The sequence below is a fragment of the Protopterus annectens genome, chromosome 3.part1, assembly GCF_019279795.1.
Source record: "Protopterus annectens isolate FY-2018-M chromosome 3.part1, PAN1.0, whole genome shotgun sequence".
Taxonomy (NCBI): domain Eukaryota; kingdom Metazoa; phylum Chordata; order Ceratodontiformes; family Protopteridae; genus Protopterus; species Protopterus annectens.
The window spans coordinates 1,362,511,398-1,362,531,216 of record NC_056732.1 but is presented as its reverse complement, the minus strand read 5'-3'; the positions used below and the strand labels follow the sequence as shown (position 1 = coordinate 1,362,531,216).

Below are 19,819 nucleotides of genomic sequence, written 5' to 3'. Positions count from 1 at the left end.
GACTGCACTCCATGGAAGAAAGTCATACAATGTCTCAATATCGGGCAGTCATAACCTGCCTGAATACATTATATTTATGAACACTAGTACTCATGACTCTGCATGTATACCCAGAAATTGTGTTTTTCATTAATTCAGTCCCCTTCACCTTACATTTAACTACTCTGAACAATATAGGGGGTTAAGAGGTCAATTTCTACCCTTCCAGATGTAAATAATGGTTAAAAGTTTGCCATGTAACCAATATGGATATGATCAAGGGATGTATCAATGTGTCACGAAGCAAGAAACAAAATTATTACTATTAAATAATGTACAGATTCTATCTCCCCACCACATTTTACCTTCACTGGGCTTGGGTACATATTTAAAATAGAAGAAGGAAATATTTCTGAACAGAATAACTCGAAGTATCCAAACCATAACTCTGTGGTGAATGTAAAATGAACACGTATGTGCTGCTGGATATATTACACCTTCGCTGAAACTCAAAGGACCAATGTTCTGCTTTCCTCACATACATACAAGTACTGATTATGTCACACCACGTGTTATCTGTGCACTATTATTTTACTGAAGGAAGTTACTGCACCTGTTATGAAGGCTTCAGGAAAGCCAAATCAGGTAGGTAGGTACACTGTTCTCACTGCAGCCTACCATGATGTAATGTTTTCGGATATATTTGCATAACAGCACTGACCTGTACACAAAGCCTTTAACTCAAATCTATTGTAAAGTTCATTGTTAGTGGTTCAACAGCTATGCACTCCCCTTTGATGCTGGAAGATCATAAGACTGTGAGTTCTATTCCTGCACAACTCTTTGAATTAATTTTCCAGTACTTACACAGTAATGCAGCATGGGTGGGCATATATCAAAAAGACTAGGAGTTCGTTATGTTTAGTTTCATATATAAGTTTATAATAAATATTTTATAGAAGTCTCACAATTCGCACAGAAGGTTAAGGTTGTGAACTGTCATTCCTGTGGTACAGGAATTGACACATTCAGCTTACAGGCCATTGTGTGACCTTGAGCCAGCCACTTAACCAGACCTTTCCTTCTGGGTCACCCCTGGAGCCCTGACCAAATTTTCCCTAGTCAGTATAAATATCACCTAGGGTCTCCCCTGAAAATAGGCCACAGGCCAAGTGGGGCTATTCTAATCAATAAAACATAAAATAAATAAGAATGCCTCCTCTGAGCTAATTAAATTAATGTATGTTCATGTAATTCCAGTTATTAAAAATAATAGGTAAGTACTGAACATTTTGATGAAAGAAATCTTTAAAATCAGGTCTTTATCAATCTGCCTCTAATACTGAGCCTCATACAGTACCAGTGTTTTACTGCGGTGGTGGTGCTGTGGTAGCGTTGTCGCCTCACAGTAAGACGCTGTCCGGTTCAATTCTCAGCTAGAGCGTCTTCTGTATGGAGACATGCATCAATGGGCGTACCTTCGTTGAAGGTTGTGCATCAGGGCTGGCAACTCGGCACGTAAAAATCTTCTGCCAATCATTAGCAGAGCGGAGTTCCGCTGTGGCGACCCCTAACCAGGAAAAGCCGAAAGAAACAACATACAGTACCAGTGTTTTGTACCATCTCAGCACAGTTAGTTTCTGCTTTGCTATGCACTGTCTTAGTAAAGTCACCAAAGGATTGCACTCCAGTTGAATGTTTATTTCTGTTTCTGACTTGCATTGAAGTACACTCTGTCAAGAGTTCAGTAGAGCTAAGCAAGACTTGATCGGTTGCCCAAAGAGGTGATCCAGAAAATTCCACTACAAAGAGTATCGAGCAAAAGAAGAAAGACGCACCCCCCCACCACGATCATCTGTACCTCTGAAGACTGACACCTAGTCCAACACCTTTCTTAATGCCATCTTCACTCAAGAATTCATTTTAAAAATCTGAGGCCATAGCTACTAAAGTATTATAACCAGATGTCAGTTTTGTCATAATGCTCATGAGTTTTGGCTGTAGATTCACACTGACATTTTGTTGCAAGATGCTTCAAATGTAACAATATTCATAGCCAGTGCCAACTGAATTTGGCTGTGACTTAAAGTGGGCAATAATGACCAAAAGTTAATGAGACTACTATAGCTGAGTACAGTACATCAGAAATACATATTTTACTGCAAAAACTTTGACACTAGTGCACAGGATAATGTAACCCCCCTACCTGCTACTGGCCAGTGAATAACAGCTTTTAAATTATGATTCAGGCAAGACAGCAACTGCTCCCAGTTGAACAATGCCTTTTATAACCTATTGTTACAATGCTTTGTGTTCCATGATGCATTGCAGAATTTGGCTACTATTTATCAGTCATCCCCACCCAGCACTCTCTGACAGACCGCAAATGCTGGTGGCTTAGGTGCTTAACAATATAACAACAGTGTCACCTGTAACCTAGGGAACAAACACATTGCTACCATACACATATACATAGCTCAGCACTTTTTTGTCTGTTTTCTCCTTGAGGATTATTGTCTCAGCATGAAATCTGCAATAAATTCCTATTTTTTTCCACTTGTGAGAAACATGAAATTCTCTTGGCAACAGGAATAACTGTGAATTACATTAGACGTCTATAATATTTTCCACTAAAGAATCAAGTAAAGTAGCTCAAAAGAAAAAAAAATATTGCTTTTAATTTGCAGCCATGATGTCTGAGAATAAGTAAAATGTATTTCATGAACATGCATGATCCAGCAGGCTAACCCTTCACCTAAATAACACACAAGCAAAGTGGTATCTTACTTTTTGCAGGTATCACAAATTGTAAGAATATTTTCACAACTATGGCTTAGTATGTCAGGGAAAGGTGCTTTGTTTTTGTAAGGGACAGCATTGTTTACTCAATGGCAAAACTGTCATGAAAACAAACCTTGCTTGAGGATAGACTTATCCAACAAAAATATTTATATACATACACAAATATAAGACAGAAAAGCACATATGTACTCACAGAGACAAGTACACACAAACATGTATAAACACACTAACACGCCATTCTCTTATATTAGAGCCCATGAGTCATAACAAAACACTGCAGACTGACACTGCTTTCCATAACGTACATGTACTTCTTTCCAAATGTGTTTATGTCACCATGCAGAATGTGGAAAAACAATCTTTCTCAATTTGCTGTAGGTCAGAGGCAGATCAGACAGGAACACAAACAGCAAAACAAAGAATACACAGAAATGGAACCTTCCAGTTCTGAAGCTGATGCTCCAACTGTCGTTTCAGGTTTACAGTACAGAAGGGTTACTGATCACATGTCATACTGTCAGCACTGTCACTCAAGCACTGAAGGAGTTAAACATGGTGTCAGTTCCCACCCCCTCCCCTCCCACTTTACATGCAACAATCCATCCTACCCACCTACACAGCAAAGCTGTTTGCACAGGTAGTTGTTCCTTTCCTGCTCCGAAAGTCCATTCAGCCAATCAGACCTGTCCAACAGTCTCTCTCTTTTGAAAGCGTAGTACCAGGACATCGAGTGTGGTTCTTGCAGGGACCCTGCCATTTTTGAGAACTTGTACCCCTTCTATTCCTGCTAACCCCCCCAAATAAAATTCTGTCAGAAGGAACTGTTCTACTTCGTCCTGTACCACCGCTGCAAGGCACCAGCCAGGGCTGAGGCTGCTGGCAGATCAAAGTCCCCTCTTCTTCTCGACATTAACTTTTCACAAAAAAGTATCCAATTACATGCTATTATGTAAGCCCTGCCTAGCACTCTACCTCAAAACACATCCTCTTTCCTTTCAAGATCCCACCCTCAAAGCAGTTCCACAACTCTCCCCCTTCCCACCATCAAAACAAAAAATAATAAGCGACACACCCAATACATCTTTTGACAGCAGTTGTAAGTTGCAGCCCACAAAGTGTATGAAAGAGCTGACTGATGATTCTATACGTCCTTTGACCAGGCTTTTTTTTATTGTTAGTTACATAGTTTGCTGAAGCAATATATTGAAAAAAAGAAGAATCATTAAGCAAAAAGTCCCTATCAAACTTGTAGTTCAAATTAGCTTTTCCATACCTATATACTTAGAATGCCAATGCAGACGTAGGCTTACTCTGTTTATTTTTGCATCACACAAACGTAAAAAAGGAATAGTAAGTCTGTTTTGTAACTGAATCCAAGGAGACATTAACAAGCACATTGCTAAAGCAAAGACTACAAGGAAGTAACAAGTGAAATTTTGACGGATGACAATGATACTTCTGTGCCGACAAAACCTAACAACTGTACGGTAGTACTACTAATCATTTGGTTACTCTAATATATACCAGAGAGGTATATTTCAAAGCAGTATATCTATTTTCATTAAAGTGTAAATTGCAATTTGTTTTATGTGTTATATATAATATATTTATCAGTCAGCAAGCCACTTAACCAGACAGTTCTCCTGCATTATACCTGAAAAGAGACACTTGTGCACAAGGGATTTACCTAATTAGGAAAAGAACAGAATAATAGATAAATAAAAATATAAATATCCCTTCCCTAAATCTAAATTGAAAAACAGGACATCTCTGGTAAGTCTAGTGACATCATGTGATGAAAAAACAATTAATAAATACCACTGCTATGTTCTTATAAGCTGAGATGTTGCTATTTTTTAAATGTAGGTAGAACTATTTTTAAAGAAAAGCACAATACTACATTTTTTCTGTTTGACTGTCTACTGATGTCAATTGCTTATAAACAAACCTTATTCACTGTTTGATCTCTGTGTATGACAGTGCCTTGTAATACTTATAAAATGTACCTGAAATGATGCTTTTTATCTACTATAATCTGTAATGTGCCACGCTAATATGGCAAAAAACATCGAAGTAATGCTGCTGTTAAACTCTTAAATGGTCTGTGCACTTTTTTCAAATAAGTTCATTTCTATATAGCTGCTTTCCTGAATTGGAAGGGATAACTCCTAATTGTCTACTCCTTGATGTACCTAAATTCCATCTTGTGGCAAAGCACAGAGTATGCCACGTTGGACAGCCTCTCCTGGTGATCTAAAGACATGTATATTTTTATGTTTTGAAAAGTAAAATTAAAACTTGCTAAATGAGGACACATGCAAATATTATGTCTGACTATTAAATGCTGGGAGTTAGGTCATTTTTTTCTCATGAAGTGACTTGATCATGTAATGGCTAATATTTTGCAAATTTCTCTTGAAATTCTTATTCACAAGTGCAGTGGTGGTATTTAATGTATTCTGCTTTTACACACACACACACACACACACACACACACACACACACACACACACACACACACACACACACACACACGTGTATCTTTTCATGGATGACCTGGGATCATTGATTGGATAAGGTAACCCTAGAACTACAGGGAAGGGAAACAGAGACTGAGGGGATAAAACCCAGGATCCCATGGCATTCATTAGTAACAGTCTTAATTTTCTGTGATAGAAAGCAAGACACTTTTCATCTTTTCAGTTTTCACATCTGCCTTAAAATTCAGTCTCAATTTTTTTTCACTTCACTGTTACTAAGACACTCTTCAGACTAATAGAGCTGCCCTGTGGGCTTCATTTATCCCCATTTATGTTCATGCAAGATACAACATTTCTTCTCTATACTCTGGTTGGAGCCGTTACTGAAGCAGAGAGAAACCAGATGATTTCAGCACACCTTTTTTTTCTCTAAAATCTTCCTTATTATTTTTTAAACAACAGATAACAACAGGAATAATACGAGAACAAGAAACTGATTCAACAGTGCACAAAACAATTTGAAACTATGTAAATATATACAAATGTAAAAAGCAATAACAAAGAGTACTGACTAACATGTTTCCAACACAGTTAAAACTATAAGAACAAGAGAATTCATATCTTTAATGGTTCTAGCAGATTACGTTGAATTTCAGTCACACTAATCATCAATAATTCAGAATCAAGATTAGAACCACAAAATAAGAGACACCAGCTGATGCCATTAGTTGTTATGGAATTATAATATGAAGTAATATTTTCCAGGAAAGGTACCAGTCAGCAAGCTTTTTCGTAAATTTTGGTAATAATTTATAGGTTTTGAAATATTTGAGTATGATTTTAGAGAAATTACTGAAAGTGATCCCTTAGCATAATCTGCAGCCTTCTCTTTTTCCTTCATGCTTTCATTCTGTCAGCGCCAGATAAAATTCTGTACAACAGCTTGGACGACCTACATTTTAAATAAAATTAAAATTAACAAGAGAAGGCTCACAAATGTTAGTAGTTTATAAGGGGTTAGTACAGTAGGTACTGTTAATGAATGCATTTAATGTTTGTCTGTACAGGCTGAAGGAGTTACAGCAACAAGCTGTAAAGAAGTGAGTACAGACCTCAGTTTAATTTCTACAACTTCCACTTACATACTGTTTGACTCTATGCAAGGGAATGGGGTTTGACATAACGGATAAGGTATTTACTTCACAGACACAAGACAGGGGGTTTGATTCTCACCTTTGGAAAGCATGACTAGGCTTAAAAAACCTCCTGGGGTCATTAACCTAGTACTTACCTATGAACCTAACCATGCCAAAGTTCCAATCACCCCTGGAAAGCTAGCATTTGTGCTGCAAATAGCAGAATTCTCCTGTAGATTTCTTCAGAAATGTACACCTGCACTTTGTCTGCAAGAGAAAGCTTTGTAAAAGTAAAGTAAATGAAAGGAATGCATTTTGCACTTGGAACATATTTTCTGTTTTTTTTTTTTTTTTTAAGGAGAAACACCAAGCAGCTCTCCACCCTCCTGATATGACTTTCTGAAACTAAACCACAGCTAGCTTACGTCCACTAAAAGCATGCTACTGTATCAACAGTATGCAGGAACCTGCATCTCCCTCACATTAGGCTATAGCTTACCCAACCCTGTCTGTCTGCTCAAGATAAAACTCTTGGGCCAGATTAAAAGATGCATGTCATACAGAAAGGGCTATATACTAAAAGCAAACATTATTTACAGTGTACAATTGTATTTAAAGGAGCTGATGGAACAACGGCAACTAAATGTCTTGCCTAACAAATTTCTGGAGATAAATGGAATGCTTTTGGATTAAAAATACTGTATGACATAACAATTTCAACTCATAATTCAGGAGAAGGATGAACCCTAGTGTTTTTGGCTGGTTCAGTGGACCTAATAATCTGAATAACCAGGTACTCTGAAGAAATAAACCCTGAAAGAGTGACCAATCTGCCTTCAGGAGGATGATGGTACTTTGGGCAAGGAGTTGTGCTGCACAACTATTAGAGGAACAAGATCCAGTTCTTGGACTGTTACCAGGCCAGTGGACAAAAGGAAAAATGGATGTCAACTCACTACTACTTTCCACTTATCAGGGGGTTCTGTACTACACAGGGACAGACAAGAAACTAAAATACATGGGAACAGAATATAAACTGTCCAAGCATGTCTAAAGTAAGCTACTGGATTTAAGTGAAATATAGGGGAAAGATTTCCAGGAACTGGACTGACTTTTTTTAAGCTAGCCTTCTACATTTCAGCTCTGCAACTCTTACAATTCTCCCCATTTGCTTAATATGATGTACCTGACCTTTCCACAGGTGAGATGTAAGAATTATTTCTTATTTTGCTGGAAAACATTTTTCATCCTCAAAAGCTCAAAGGTCTAGGGATAAACTCTTGCATGCTACTGAAGGACTGGGTCAAACAGATAGCTGACCTTCCCGGTAGTGCTAGAATACACCTCCAGCAGCTTTGGGGCCACCAAGCTCAGAACAGACAACACCTAATTGTATTTCCTTTTTTGCTGCAATTTTGTAAAAGTACACTTTGTACAATGATTTAACCACAACAAGGCCACTCTAGTCCAGCACATTACTTAAACTTTACCCACTACCAGAATGGAGAAGTGCTGGATTACTGATATGGCTGGTAATGGGATGGCTCAATTATACTTTGCGTACGTGACAGTAGATAACACTAATGGAAATACCAACCTATCTGAGGCCAGCATCAAGCTGTCTGAAAACCTCTAGGAAACCCTAGTAGGTAGCACACGTTGGCAACATGCTGTAAATGTACTATAACATGTAGAACTGAGTTTCATTTTCACAAGCAGCAACTCTAAATAAGCTATTTAATCAGTCCAGAGTTCCCAAGCCACTTCTGAATAGAATTACTTGCGTCCAGTTGGTCTTGTAAATAAATATTCCAATTGATGGGCATTCTGCATCTGATAAAAGAAAGAACATACAAAGTGGTTTGGATAAACTTGTGCTAGTATGCAAAAAAAAAAATCTCGGAATAATTAATGGTACATATGAACTATAGAACATAAGAAGACTGCAGTAAAAGTTATTTAAATGCTAAGCTTCCCAGCAGTAAAATCAGTGGTAGGAAGGTGTATGTTACATTAATGCAGTATAGGTCTCCAGTGAGATCATACCTCCTTTGCAGCATATAGTACTGCTCTGTTATCTGAATAAAGCACATGTGTGTTCCGGAGAGTTCCAGGGAACTGCTACTTCATTTTGCTGAAACTAAAAACATTTAACATCAGATTTTACAGCACTGCCCTGTAACATAAACATGGTATGAAACCACAATAAGCAGCACACTAAAAAGCAGACAGTACTTAAGGCATTCACCTACTCTAGGACTGAACGCACTTGACTTGTTTCTGCTGAACTTCTGAAAGCATGATCTGAACGTCTTGCAGGAGGTCAGGGTGCAGAGGCTGCTACAACTCCTTCCAATTTACAGCATGCTTGTGTGTCTGGCAGTTTAGAAAAGAGGAGCAGTAAAGTTATGAGCTAATAGTGCCCATCCTGAAGTCCTGGGTTTGATTCCACAAGTCTCTATTCTTATGCTGTGCTGTTTTGCTCAGTTTTACATGAATGTCAAAGCCCACAGAGGTCAAAGATTTGATAAGAACTCACATGACAAAACAGGTGTAAGCAGCATGCAAAGCCCTAATCTTTTGACATGCAAATTGTTTTCTCTATCTAAAAGATTCATGTGCTCATTATGTCTTAATCAAGAGCATAAAGAGCAGATCTGTTCTTACCATATCAATTCATGTACAAAGAGAACACTCCTTGATGGGTCTTATCTCTGGGCTTATTCTCTCCACCAATCAGTATCTAGTAACTTTTTCCAGAAGTTCGAGCACTTGAAGACAGATGTGCTCAGGATTACATATGCAATGAAGTCACATAGCCATTACATAGGTTCACTTAGAATTTTAATGGCATCTATGTTTTTTTTTTGTGTGGAAACTGCATTGTCAAAAAAGATGTATAATAAGCAATTGAGTTTAAATGAAATACAGAAAACTGTAACATTTCAGAAGTGTCAAAAAAATAAGGGTTGATAAAAGAGGAAAATTGCTTGTAAATATGTTTTCCCCACAAAATAATAAAGTACCCCTGCAGCTACCAAATTGCTTCCTGACTACTGTAAAGATCATCCTCAAATCAAAAACCTGGGAAAGGAGTGTCTCAGGCCCCAGAGCTGTACCCCCCTTGTCTATCAAGGTCAGAAAAGACAAACACTGGGGGCAATATGATAGATGGGACCTCTACAACCCTAATTGCAGGAGTGCAAGTTTTATTTACTGCTCAGAGTTTCTGGTGTTTTCATGGGAGCCTCTGCAGTGCATTTTGGCTGGTTCTGCTGATGACAACGGACATCTATCAAGTAATCGAACAGACAAATTGTCAAATGTCATATGGTTGGAACCATATCACTGACAATTTAGTTCATCGAATCAAACTCAAAACAAAGACAAAACCCACATACACCACAAAAAGCTGCTTTTGCAGGATGGCAAACCCACATGCACCCCCCCCCCACGCCCCCCTGGTAATGATATATATCAACTCCAAGATCCCACTACAGTGGGGGATAGGGCAAATTTCCTTATCCCTACTGTAACATGATCTCAGTCAGAATGGTTCAACAGACAGAATTGTTGATGACATGGGTTCGACCATATAAAGTTCAACAATTTGCCCGTTTGATTATTTCATAGGAATCTGATGACAACACATCATGAAGCACCACTTTCTTATCATTGCAAGAACAGTATAAGCATAAACTCATCCCCTTCGCACATAGGGAACATAAAAACTCATTGCCTAGTGTCACCTCATATTCATTGCAAAATAAAATATCAGATGGTCTCTACCCAAGATCACCCACCCCAGTACCTTGTAAAATAAAATGATTCAATCCCTAGTGCTCAGGTTCACCTCTCTAACTTACATTCATTATAAAGTTAAGCACTAAATGTTCAGCATGCAGAGAAGACTCCACCCACTCACCAATTCCCCAACATACGATTGGGGGTGATGTCAGCATTATAATGAATATTCCTGGCACATTAGCCCTTAATGCGGTGCCCGTCAGTGAACCAGGAACATCTACACAGCTTGTTATACCCCACAGGCACATCATATGTATACTGCATGTGCAAACAAACTTGCTGCAAATAGGACAGAGGGTTGCCAGTGTTGTTAATAAAGGGGAGGGGATTGTACAGAGGACCAAAAAACACATGTTGGCATATGTGCATACACTTCTCCTTATCAAAATTTACCCTTGTGAGCCTACAGGACAATGTGCCTGACTGGAGGACAGAGGAACTCAGCAGCCAGAACCCCAGAACAGTGCTGTATGCCATGTTAGCTCTACATCTTTACCAGATTTGGGGATCATGAGTGGAACAGTATGGAAAAGTGAAATGTTCACAGTGAAAAAGTGTGGAAAAGTGAAACGTTCAAAGTGGAACAATATTGAAAAATGAAATGTTCATTAGCATTTCCATAAGCCATGCTGTTCAGTTACTTTAGACCAATAAGGAGGAAGTCTTCTGTTCTTTTTACACTACAAAACAGCTAGCAGGGTGGAAGTTTCATGAAAGAAAACTCAAATCCTGCTGGCTATAGAACAGTGCAATAAGGACTTAAGCATAAAATACTGGTGTAACATGGCATTACAAGTTCTACCCCAAGAAGAACAAAGCTGAAAGTATCACACGCTCCAGTGAATAAAAGCCAAGTAATATGGCCATTCATTGTGGAAAGATACTGATGTGCACTTAATATTACTTCCTGTTAGTCCTACTTTACCAATTCACAGAATTAATTTCACAGTATGATGTGGATGGGAGGAGAAATGGCATAGGCATTATCTTGAAGGAACAGTATGCTAAGAGTGTTTTGGAGGTGAAAAGAGTGTCAGATAGAGTGATGTTTATGAAGCTGGAAATTGATGGTGTAATGATGAATGTTGTTAGTGCATATGCTCCACAAGTTGGGTGTGCGATGGATGAGAAAAAAAATTTTTGGAGTGAGTTGGATGAAGTGGTGATGACTGTACCCAAGGGTGAGAGACTGGTGATTGGAGCAGATTTCAATGGGCATGTTGGTGAAGGGAACAGAGGGGATGAGGAAGGGATGGGTAGGTATGGTGTTAAGCAAAGGAATGCAGAAGGTCAGATGGTAGTGGATTTTGCGAAAAGGATGGACATGGCTGTGATGAATACATATTTTAACAAGAGGGAGGAGTATAGGTGACATACAAGAGTGGAGTAAGATGCACACAGGTGGATTATATCTTATGTAGAAGGGCCAGTCTGAAGGAGATTGGAGACTGTAAAGTGGTGGCAGGGGAAAGTGTAGTTAGGCAGCATAGGATGGTGGTTTGTAGGATGACATTGGTGATCAAGAAGAGGAGGATGAGTGTGAGGGCAGCACCAGGGATCAAATGGTGGAAATTGAAAAAGGGTAATTGTGAGGTGATGTTCAGGGAAGAGTTAAGACAGGCACTGGGTGGCAGTGAAGAGTTACAGAACAGCTGGGTAACTACAGCACAGCTAGTAAGAGAGATGGCTAGAAAGGTGCTTAGTGTGACATCTGGAAAGAGGAAGGAGGACAAGGAGACCTGGTGGTGGAATGAAGAAGTACAGGAGAGCATACAGAGAAAGAGGTTGGCGAAGAAGAAGTGGGATTGTCAAAGAGATGAAGAAAGTAGACAAGAGTATAAGGAGATGAGGTGCATGGCAAAGAGAGAGGTGGATAAGGATAAGGCATATGAAGAGTTGTATAAAAGGTTGGACACTAAGGAGGGAGAAAAGGATCTGTACCGATTGGCTAGACAGAGGGACTGAGCTAGTAAAGATGTGCAGCAGGTAAGGGTGATAAAGGATAATGAGGGAAACGTACTCACAAGCGAGGAGAGTGTGTTGAGCAGATGGAAAGAGTACTTTGAGGGGTTGATGAATGAAGAGAATGAGAGGGAGAGAGGGTTGGATGATGTGCGGATAGTGAATCATGAAGTGCAGTGGATTAGCAAGGAGGAAGTAAGGATAGCTATGAAGAGGATGAAGAATGGAAAGGCTGTTGGTCCAGATGACATACCTGTGGAAGCATGGAGGTGTTTAGGTGAAATGGCAGTGGAGTTTTTAACTAGATTGTTTAATGAAATCTTGGAAAGTGAGAGGATGCCTGAGGAATGGAGAAAAAGTGTTTTGGTACCAATTTTTAAGAATAAGGGTGATGTGCAGAGCTGTAGTAACTACAGAGGGATTAAACTGATCAGTCACAGCATTAAGTTATAGGAAAGAGTAGTGGAAGCTAGGTTAAGAAGGGAGGTGACGATTAGTGATCAGCAGTATGGTTTCATGCCAGGAAAGAGCACTACAGATTCGATGTTTGCTCTGAGAGTGTTGATGGAGAAGTACAGAGAAGGTCAGAAGGAGTTGCATTGTGTCTTTGTGGATTTAGAGAAAGCATATGACAGGGTGTCTGGAGAGGAGTTGTGGTATTGTATGAGGAAGTCGGGAGTGTCAGAGAAGTATGTAAGAGTGGTACAGGATATGTACGAGGGTAATGTGACATAGTGGTGAGGTCTGCGGTGGGAGTGACAGACGCGTTTAAGGTGGAGGTGGGATTACATCAAGGATCAGCTCTGAGCCCTTTCTTATTTGCAATGGTGATGGACAGGTTGACACACGAGATCAGACAGGTGTCCCCATGGACTATGATGTTTGCAGATGACATTGTGATCTGTAGTGAGAGTAGGGAACAGGTGGAGGAGACCCTGGAGAGGTGAAGATATGCTCTAGAGAGAAGAGAAATGAAGGTTAGCAGGACTAAGACAGAATATATGTGTGTGAATGAGAGGGAGGATAGAGGAATGGTGAGGATGCAGGGAGTAGAGGTGGTGAAGGTGGATGAGTTTAAGTACTTGGGATCAACAGTTCAGACTCAGTCTATTTAGCTGTATATATTAGCACTTGTTTTCGGAACTTCTATCCTTAGCAAGCACTCATAATAAAACAAGCACTCTTACCCTAAAGTAAGCACTACAGGCATCCACTACCCCCTGTGAATACCCACTTCCCTTAAAGGCACAACACTCCTTATAATATTCTAGTATGTCGAGAGGTAGACCACTAGCATCCTCTCTTGTTCAGCTGGTTAATCTGGGAATCTTAAGACAATGTTACAATTGTCTCATGTACACAGACAACCCTCTCCTCCTTCCTACTAACACATATACCTGTGAGAGATGCAACTATATAGCCAGACTGAAGGCTGAACTCTCTCAACTCAGGACTGGCAAGACCAGACAGGAGGAGATGGTACCCACACCCAAAGCAAAACCAGTCACACATAAAACCACCACTACTACAAACCAAACACATAAGAACACAAAGACATACTCGGAGGCTCTTATAAAAAACTTACCAAAACAACAGAGGCCTCCAAAGCAGACACCCAGAAATACACCCCCACAAAACGCAACACCTACAACACATACCTCAAGCAACAGGTGTGTCACACAATCACAGCCCCTAAGGCAAAACACTATGCCAGAGACATTAGTAATAGGTGACTCTATAGTCAGACACACCGACGTTCCACTTACCAGGCTGAATAAGGAGAGGGTAATGGTGAGCTGCCTATCGAGCTAGGATCCGCCACATTACACACGCACTCAGGTCACTCCAAAGCAAGTACAAGTATGATTCAGTCATTGTCCATGCGGGTGTGAATGACCTGAGACGTACCTCCCTGGACTACATGAAAAGAGACATTGAGGAGCTCTCCGATTATGTAGCCCAGACTGGTATGACCCTGACCCTGAGCAGCATCCTGCCTTCACCAAGAATGATGCCTCAGTACAAAGACAAAATGATCAGTTTTAACAATTGGCTTAATCACTGGTGTCATTCTAGGGGATCCAATGTCTGTCAGCCTGGGATGACATGCTGGACAAGCCACGTTGCCGCAAGGGATGGCTTGCACCTGTCACCACTGGGCTTCGGATACTGGCCAAGGCTCTTGCCACCCCATAGTGCCTTTTTAGGCAATGCTCAAAGGACAAATCAACCTCCATAAAAACAAAAATGGAAAAAATTAAGGGTAATGCTGCTCAACGCCAGAAGTCTAAATCTCAAGATGCAGGCACTCAAGCACTTCTCAGTATGGAGAACATCGATGTCTGTGCAGTAACTGAAACCTGGTTCAAGGCTCCTGAGAGCACTCCAGCTACCAGGCTATACCTCATATCATGCGTTTCGCCTCAAGTTCCAGGCCGAACCACAAAGGGAGGGGAGTGTCCATTTTCATAAAGGACACCTACACCTCTCGATTGGTGGCTACCCATGAAGCATCAGAAACCATACAAGTTTTACTCACCATAGGCAAAACTGCCATACAACTGGTCGCATGTTATAGAACACCCTCCCAATCCCAAGAATCCCATCAAGCATTCCTGAAAACACTGGAGGATATGAATGTCACACCAAACACCATCATATTGGGTGACTTCAACTACCCCAACATAGACTGGGCCCACTATTCTAGCCCTAACACCCTAGCCCAAAGATTCCTGGAATTCATAAACTCAAATGCTATGGAGCAACTGGTCACTTCTCCTACGAGGAGAGATAATATACTTGACCTGATTATCACAAACATGGGGTCCAAATGCTCCGCACCGGAGATAAACCCCTCACTAGTAAGATCTGATCATAAACTGATCACGTTGGATGTACATATCCCACCCCCACCCCCAGAACAAAAGACTACAGTGAAAAACTTTTCAAAAGCTGACTTTGCGCTCCTTAAGTCAGAAATGATATCCTTTAAGCCTACTGGGTTAATGGAAACCACATCCCAAAATGCTGAATCCTTCACAAAAGCCTTCTACGGACATCTCCAAGAATGCATGGATCAAGCAATCCCAACTAAAACCAAGACCCTCTCCACCAAGGAAAACGCCCGGTTTGGTGGACCCGCTATAAACAATCTGTACAACAAAAGAAGGAACCTACAGCAGGACAAAGCCATGTCGCACAAGAGAAAGACGTCCCTGATCAGCACAAGTAAAAACTACGTTCTCTCATAAAAACATCTAAAGCAAACTTTGAGAAAAAGATTGCCAAGGATACCAAAGACAATCACAAGGCCTTCTTCAATTATGTCAGAACCTTGGGAGGAAATTCTCAGATATGCTCTGAGTTAGTACACAATGACAAAAAATTCACTGACCCTACCGACATTGCCAATATTCTGGCAGATAGGTTCAGTGCAAATTTCTCCCCTCCCTCACCCCTAAAGATGAAGTAATTATCCCTGCTGAATGTAACCTACCTGTCATCACAGACATACAGGTGAAATCAGCACTCAACAAGGCAAAAAACACAGCATCTATGGGACCCGATGGTATCCCCGGTTGCGTGTTACGTGAACTTCAAGATGAACTAAACCCGCCCCTAAAAACGCTATTCAATCTTAGCCTCACTACAGGATATGTACCTGAACACTGGCGCACAGCAACAGTGGTTCCACTCTACAAAGGGGGAAATTCTACTGACCCTGGTAACTACCGCCCCATAAGTTTGACCAGCCTGGTCTGTAAGGCTATGGAAAGAATCATCATGGAACTCATAAATGGTGACATTGGGGATCTGCAGACCCTTGATCCCACACAGTTCGGTTTTGTAAAAGGCAGATCCTGCCTCTTAAACCTGGTTGACTTCTTCGAGACAGTCACTAGTGCCATCGACGAGGGCAAGGCTGTCCACACTGCCTACTTGGACTTGGCTAAGGCCTTTGACACGATACCACACTCTGGCATCATTGACAAGCTCAGCAGCCTAAATGTAAATCCATATGTCACAAGATGGGTAGCAAACTGGCTAAAAAACAGAACCCATAAGGTTAAAATTGCTGGAGCCATGTCAGACTCAAAACCAGTCACAAGTGGTGTCCCACAGGGCTCAGTCTTGGGTCCACTCTTATTCGGCATTTACTTCTCAGATGTGAAAGCAAATATGGAAGGATTATGGCTGACAAAGTTGCAGATGACTGCAAACTGGGTGCCACAGTTGATTCACCTGCTGACACACACATCCTACAGAAAGGTCTCACTGAAACGGACAACTGGTGCCGGAATCATGGCCTCAAACTTAACGCCAAAAAATGTATAGTCATCCCCTTTGGGAAAAACAAAGTACCCACAAATTATCACGTAGACAATAACCCACTGAATACGGAAGAAGTAATCAGAGACCTGGGGACTCAAGTCGATAGTGACCTCTCCTTTGACAACCATGTTGCCAAAGTGGTCAGAAAGACATTCTACCTTGCCCATCTCATCATGAAGGGATTCTCATCCAGATCAAAGGAGGTCATTGTACCTCTATATTCCTCCCTTGTCAGGCCCATGATTGAATATAATGCTCCATTTGGGATGTATCTCACCCGGCACATGCAACAACTGGAAAGACCCCAGAAGTACCTCACCAAGAGGATCATAGGTCTCAAACATGTGCCTTATCCAGCTAGATTAAAGAAACTCCAGCTCTATTCAGTAGCATACCGCCTGCTCAGAGGTGATTTGTGCCTAACATATAGGGCCATGTCCAACCAGGAATTGATGGACATGCTCCATCTCAAAAAATCCAAATCCACCAGAACCACGCTGAGCTAAAGATTTCAACCTCTGCACAAATATGAATAGGACATGCTGGAGGGATAGATTCATAACACAGAGGTTACCCATACTCTGGAACAAAATCCCAGTTCATGTGAGACAGAGCCCTTCATTGGCACTGTTCAAGAAAAATCTCGATGCATGGATGGGAGATCGCAAGTTTACCCCGGGAGTCACCTCAGTGTCACTACTAGACAGAGGTATAGTTTACTAAATAATGGGGTCCCACATGTGTCACTACTAGAGAGGCGCAACTATATAGTATGGGGTGGCGTAAGCCACATCACTGTTGGCTAGGCTTATAAATGCCCCCGGGCAGATAGCCTAGTACACTACTATGAAACTATGAAACTAATGGTGAGTGTGGAAGAGAGGTGAAGAAGACAGTATGGGCAGGATGGAGTGGGTGGAGAAGAGTGCCAGGAGTGATTTGTGACAGACGAGTACCAGTAAGAGTGAAAGGGAAGGTCTACAAGAGGGTAGTAAGACCAGCTATGTTATACGGGTTGGAGACAGTGGCATTGACAAAAAGGCAGGAGTCAGAGCTTGACGTGGCAGAGTTGAAGATGTTAAGATTTGCACTGGGTGTGACGAGGATGGACAGGATTAGGAATAAGTATATTAGAGGCTCAGCCCAGGTTGGAAGGTTTGCAGACAAAGCCAGAGAGTCAAGATTACGTTGGTTTGGACATGTGCTGAGGAGGGATGCAGAGTATATTGGGAAAAGATGCTAAGGATGAAGCTGCCAGATAACAGGAAAAGAGGGAGACCTAAGATAAGGTTTATGGATGTGGTGAGAGAGGACATGCAAGTGGTTGGTGTGACAGAGCAAGATGCAGAGGACAGGAAGAAATGGAAACAGTTGATCTGCTATGGCGACCCCAAATGGGAGCAGCCAAAAGAAGAAGAATTTCACAGTACTGCTGTATTTCATACTGAGTTACCAACTAACGAAAAATCGCATTTAACATTACCTACTTATTCAGAAGAAGCTGTTTCATATCCTAGTTGATGGTTTTTGTTCTGATTTTTCATTTACTGATCACTTAATATTAGCTTATTAATTGATTCTTCTGTCTTATACCAAGATGACTTCATAACTCCAAAGGATCAATTCTATGTTACTTTTATTCAGCTCTTTCATTGAGGTCTCTGCTCTAGAGCCTGGGGGAAAGCACTAGGAAGCCTTAAACTGATACAAGAACTCAACTCTCCATGTTAATAAGGAGAAATTAATCATATTAATCATAAGCACTAAACAGCCTATAATTGCAAAGTACCTTGCAAACGTAAGGGAAAACAGCTCTTGTACTTTACCAAAAAAGCACCTAAACAGGCATGTCCAAGGGTCAGCTTTGGTGATTTCTCCTGCCCACCTGGTGAATCTGGGCATACTGGGGCAATGTGCAGCAAATGTCTCATGTACACAGACAACCCTCTCCTCCTACCACCCAACACTACAACCTGTGAGAGATATACTTAGATAGCCAAACTGGAAGCAATGCTCTCTCCGGCCAAGATTGTGCTAGACAGTCAAGAGGAGAAGGTTAACATCTGCACTACACCTCAAGCAACACATAGCCCTTCAAAACCCACACCATCATAACCCACACATAGCAACACTAAACCCACATATGTGGAGGCCCTTAATATTAACCTGCCCAAGCAACAAGGACCTCCAAAGCTGAAACACAAACAAACACCAGTCACAACCAAGGTGACACATAGCTCACAACACCAGTGTGCCACCCAAAAACAGCCCCTAAGGCAAGACAACGTACTCAACACTTTAGTCATAGGTGACTCTATAGTCAGGCACACTGATGTCCAACTCACCAGGCTGAACAAGGAGAAAATTACAGTCAGCTGCCTGTCGGGTGCCAGGATCCACCACATAACGCATGCACTTAAGTCACTCCACAACAAGTACAAATATGACTCTGTCATTGTCCATGTTGGAGTGAATGACTTGAGACATACCTCACTGGACTACATGAAAAGAGACATGGAAAAGCTCTCGGATCATGTGGCTCAGGCAGGTATGACCCTAGCCCTGAGTAGCATCCTGCCTTCACCCAGAATGATACCACAGTATAAGGACAAAATGACTGACTTCAACAATTGGCTAAGCTTCTGGTGTCATTCAAAGGGGATCCAGTATCTGTCAGGGGGGTGTTGGGGGTGCACATTAGGATTGGGAACTGTGCTTCGTTTGTTTACAGCCCCGCATTTTTTCCCTAGGAAAAAAGTTGCGGACGTGGCCGTTCGTGGTTATGTGTTTTCAATGTTTTTGGTTCCACTATTACACATTCAAAGATCACTGTCTTCGATCGCATAATATAGACCAGTTCTGAATATATCAAACAGCTGAGATGACAGCTCCCACTCCAGTAAAACACTGTACTGAGTTCTTCCCCTGTCACTGTCATCTGGTACTTAGTCTCAGACAGTGTGACACGTATTTCATCATCTTCACTCTTGCATAATTTATCTCTCTTCACCATCCTGTGTGACCAGTCAACAATCTTTTACCTCTAGATACAGAATTTCATCTGCAAGCACTGTCCACTTCTATGGTCATCTTGTCAGTGTTCTACGAGGTTGATTTAATAAAATCTACCAGTATTTTATCCACGCTGATGTCACTGTTATCCACAGATACTACAGAGTAATACCTCACTTTTTTTTTTTTAACAGACTACATCCAGAAGTTTTGCAGATCCATACTATGCCATCATAAGACAGAAAAGTAAAAGCTTTCTCAGCTTCTTCCGTTTTGGATCAAACATATTTCTGTAACATGAAAATTACT

General features: G+C 41.0%; 1 protein-coding gene across 10 annotated transcripts in view; it reads right to left on the bottom strand.

The window, feature by feature from the left end:
• PLEC (plectin) overlaps positions 1–19,819 on the bottom strand; it is a 1,553,583-nt gene that overhangs the window by 634,323 nt on the left and 899,441 nt on the right. Inside the window, exon 1 of one of the 10 annotated variants that reach the window (XM_044067394.1) lies at positions 3,394–3,655. The exons of the other annotated variants lie outside the window; for them this stretch is intronic. Within the exon in view, the coding sequence (XP_043923329.1) occupies positions 3,394–3,538 (145 nt within the window). The 5' untranslated portion in view covers positions 3,539–3,655. Of the gene's footprint in view, positions 1–3,393; positions 3,656–19,819 lie in introns of those variants that run through there. 10 annotated transcript variants of the gene reach the window in all.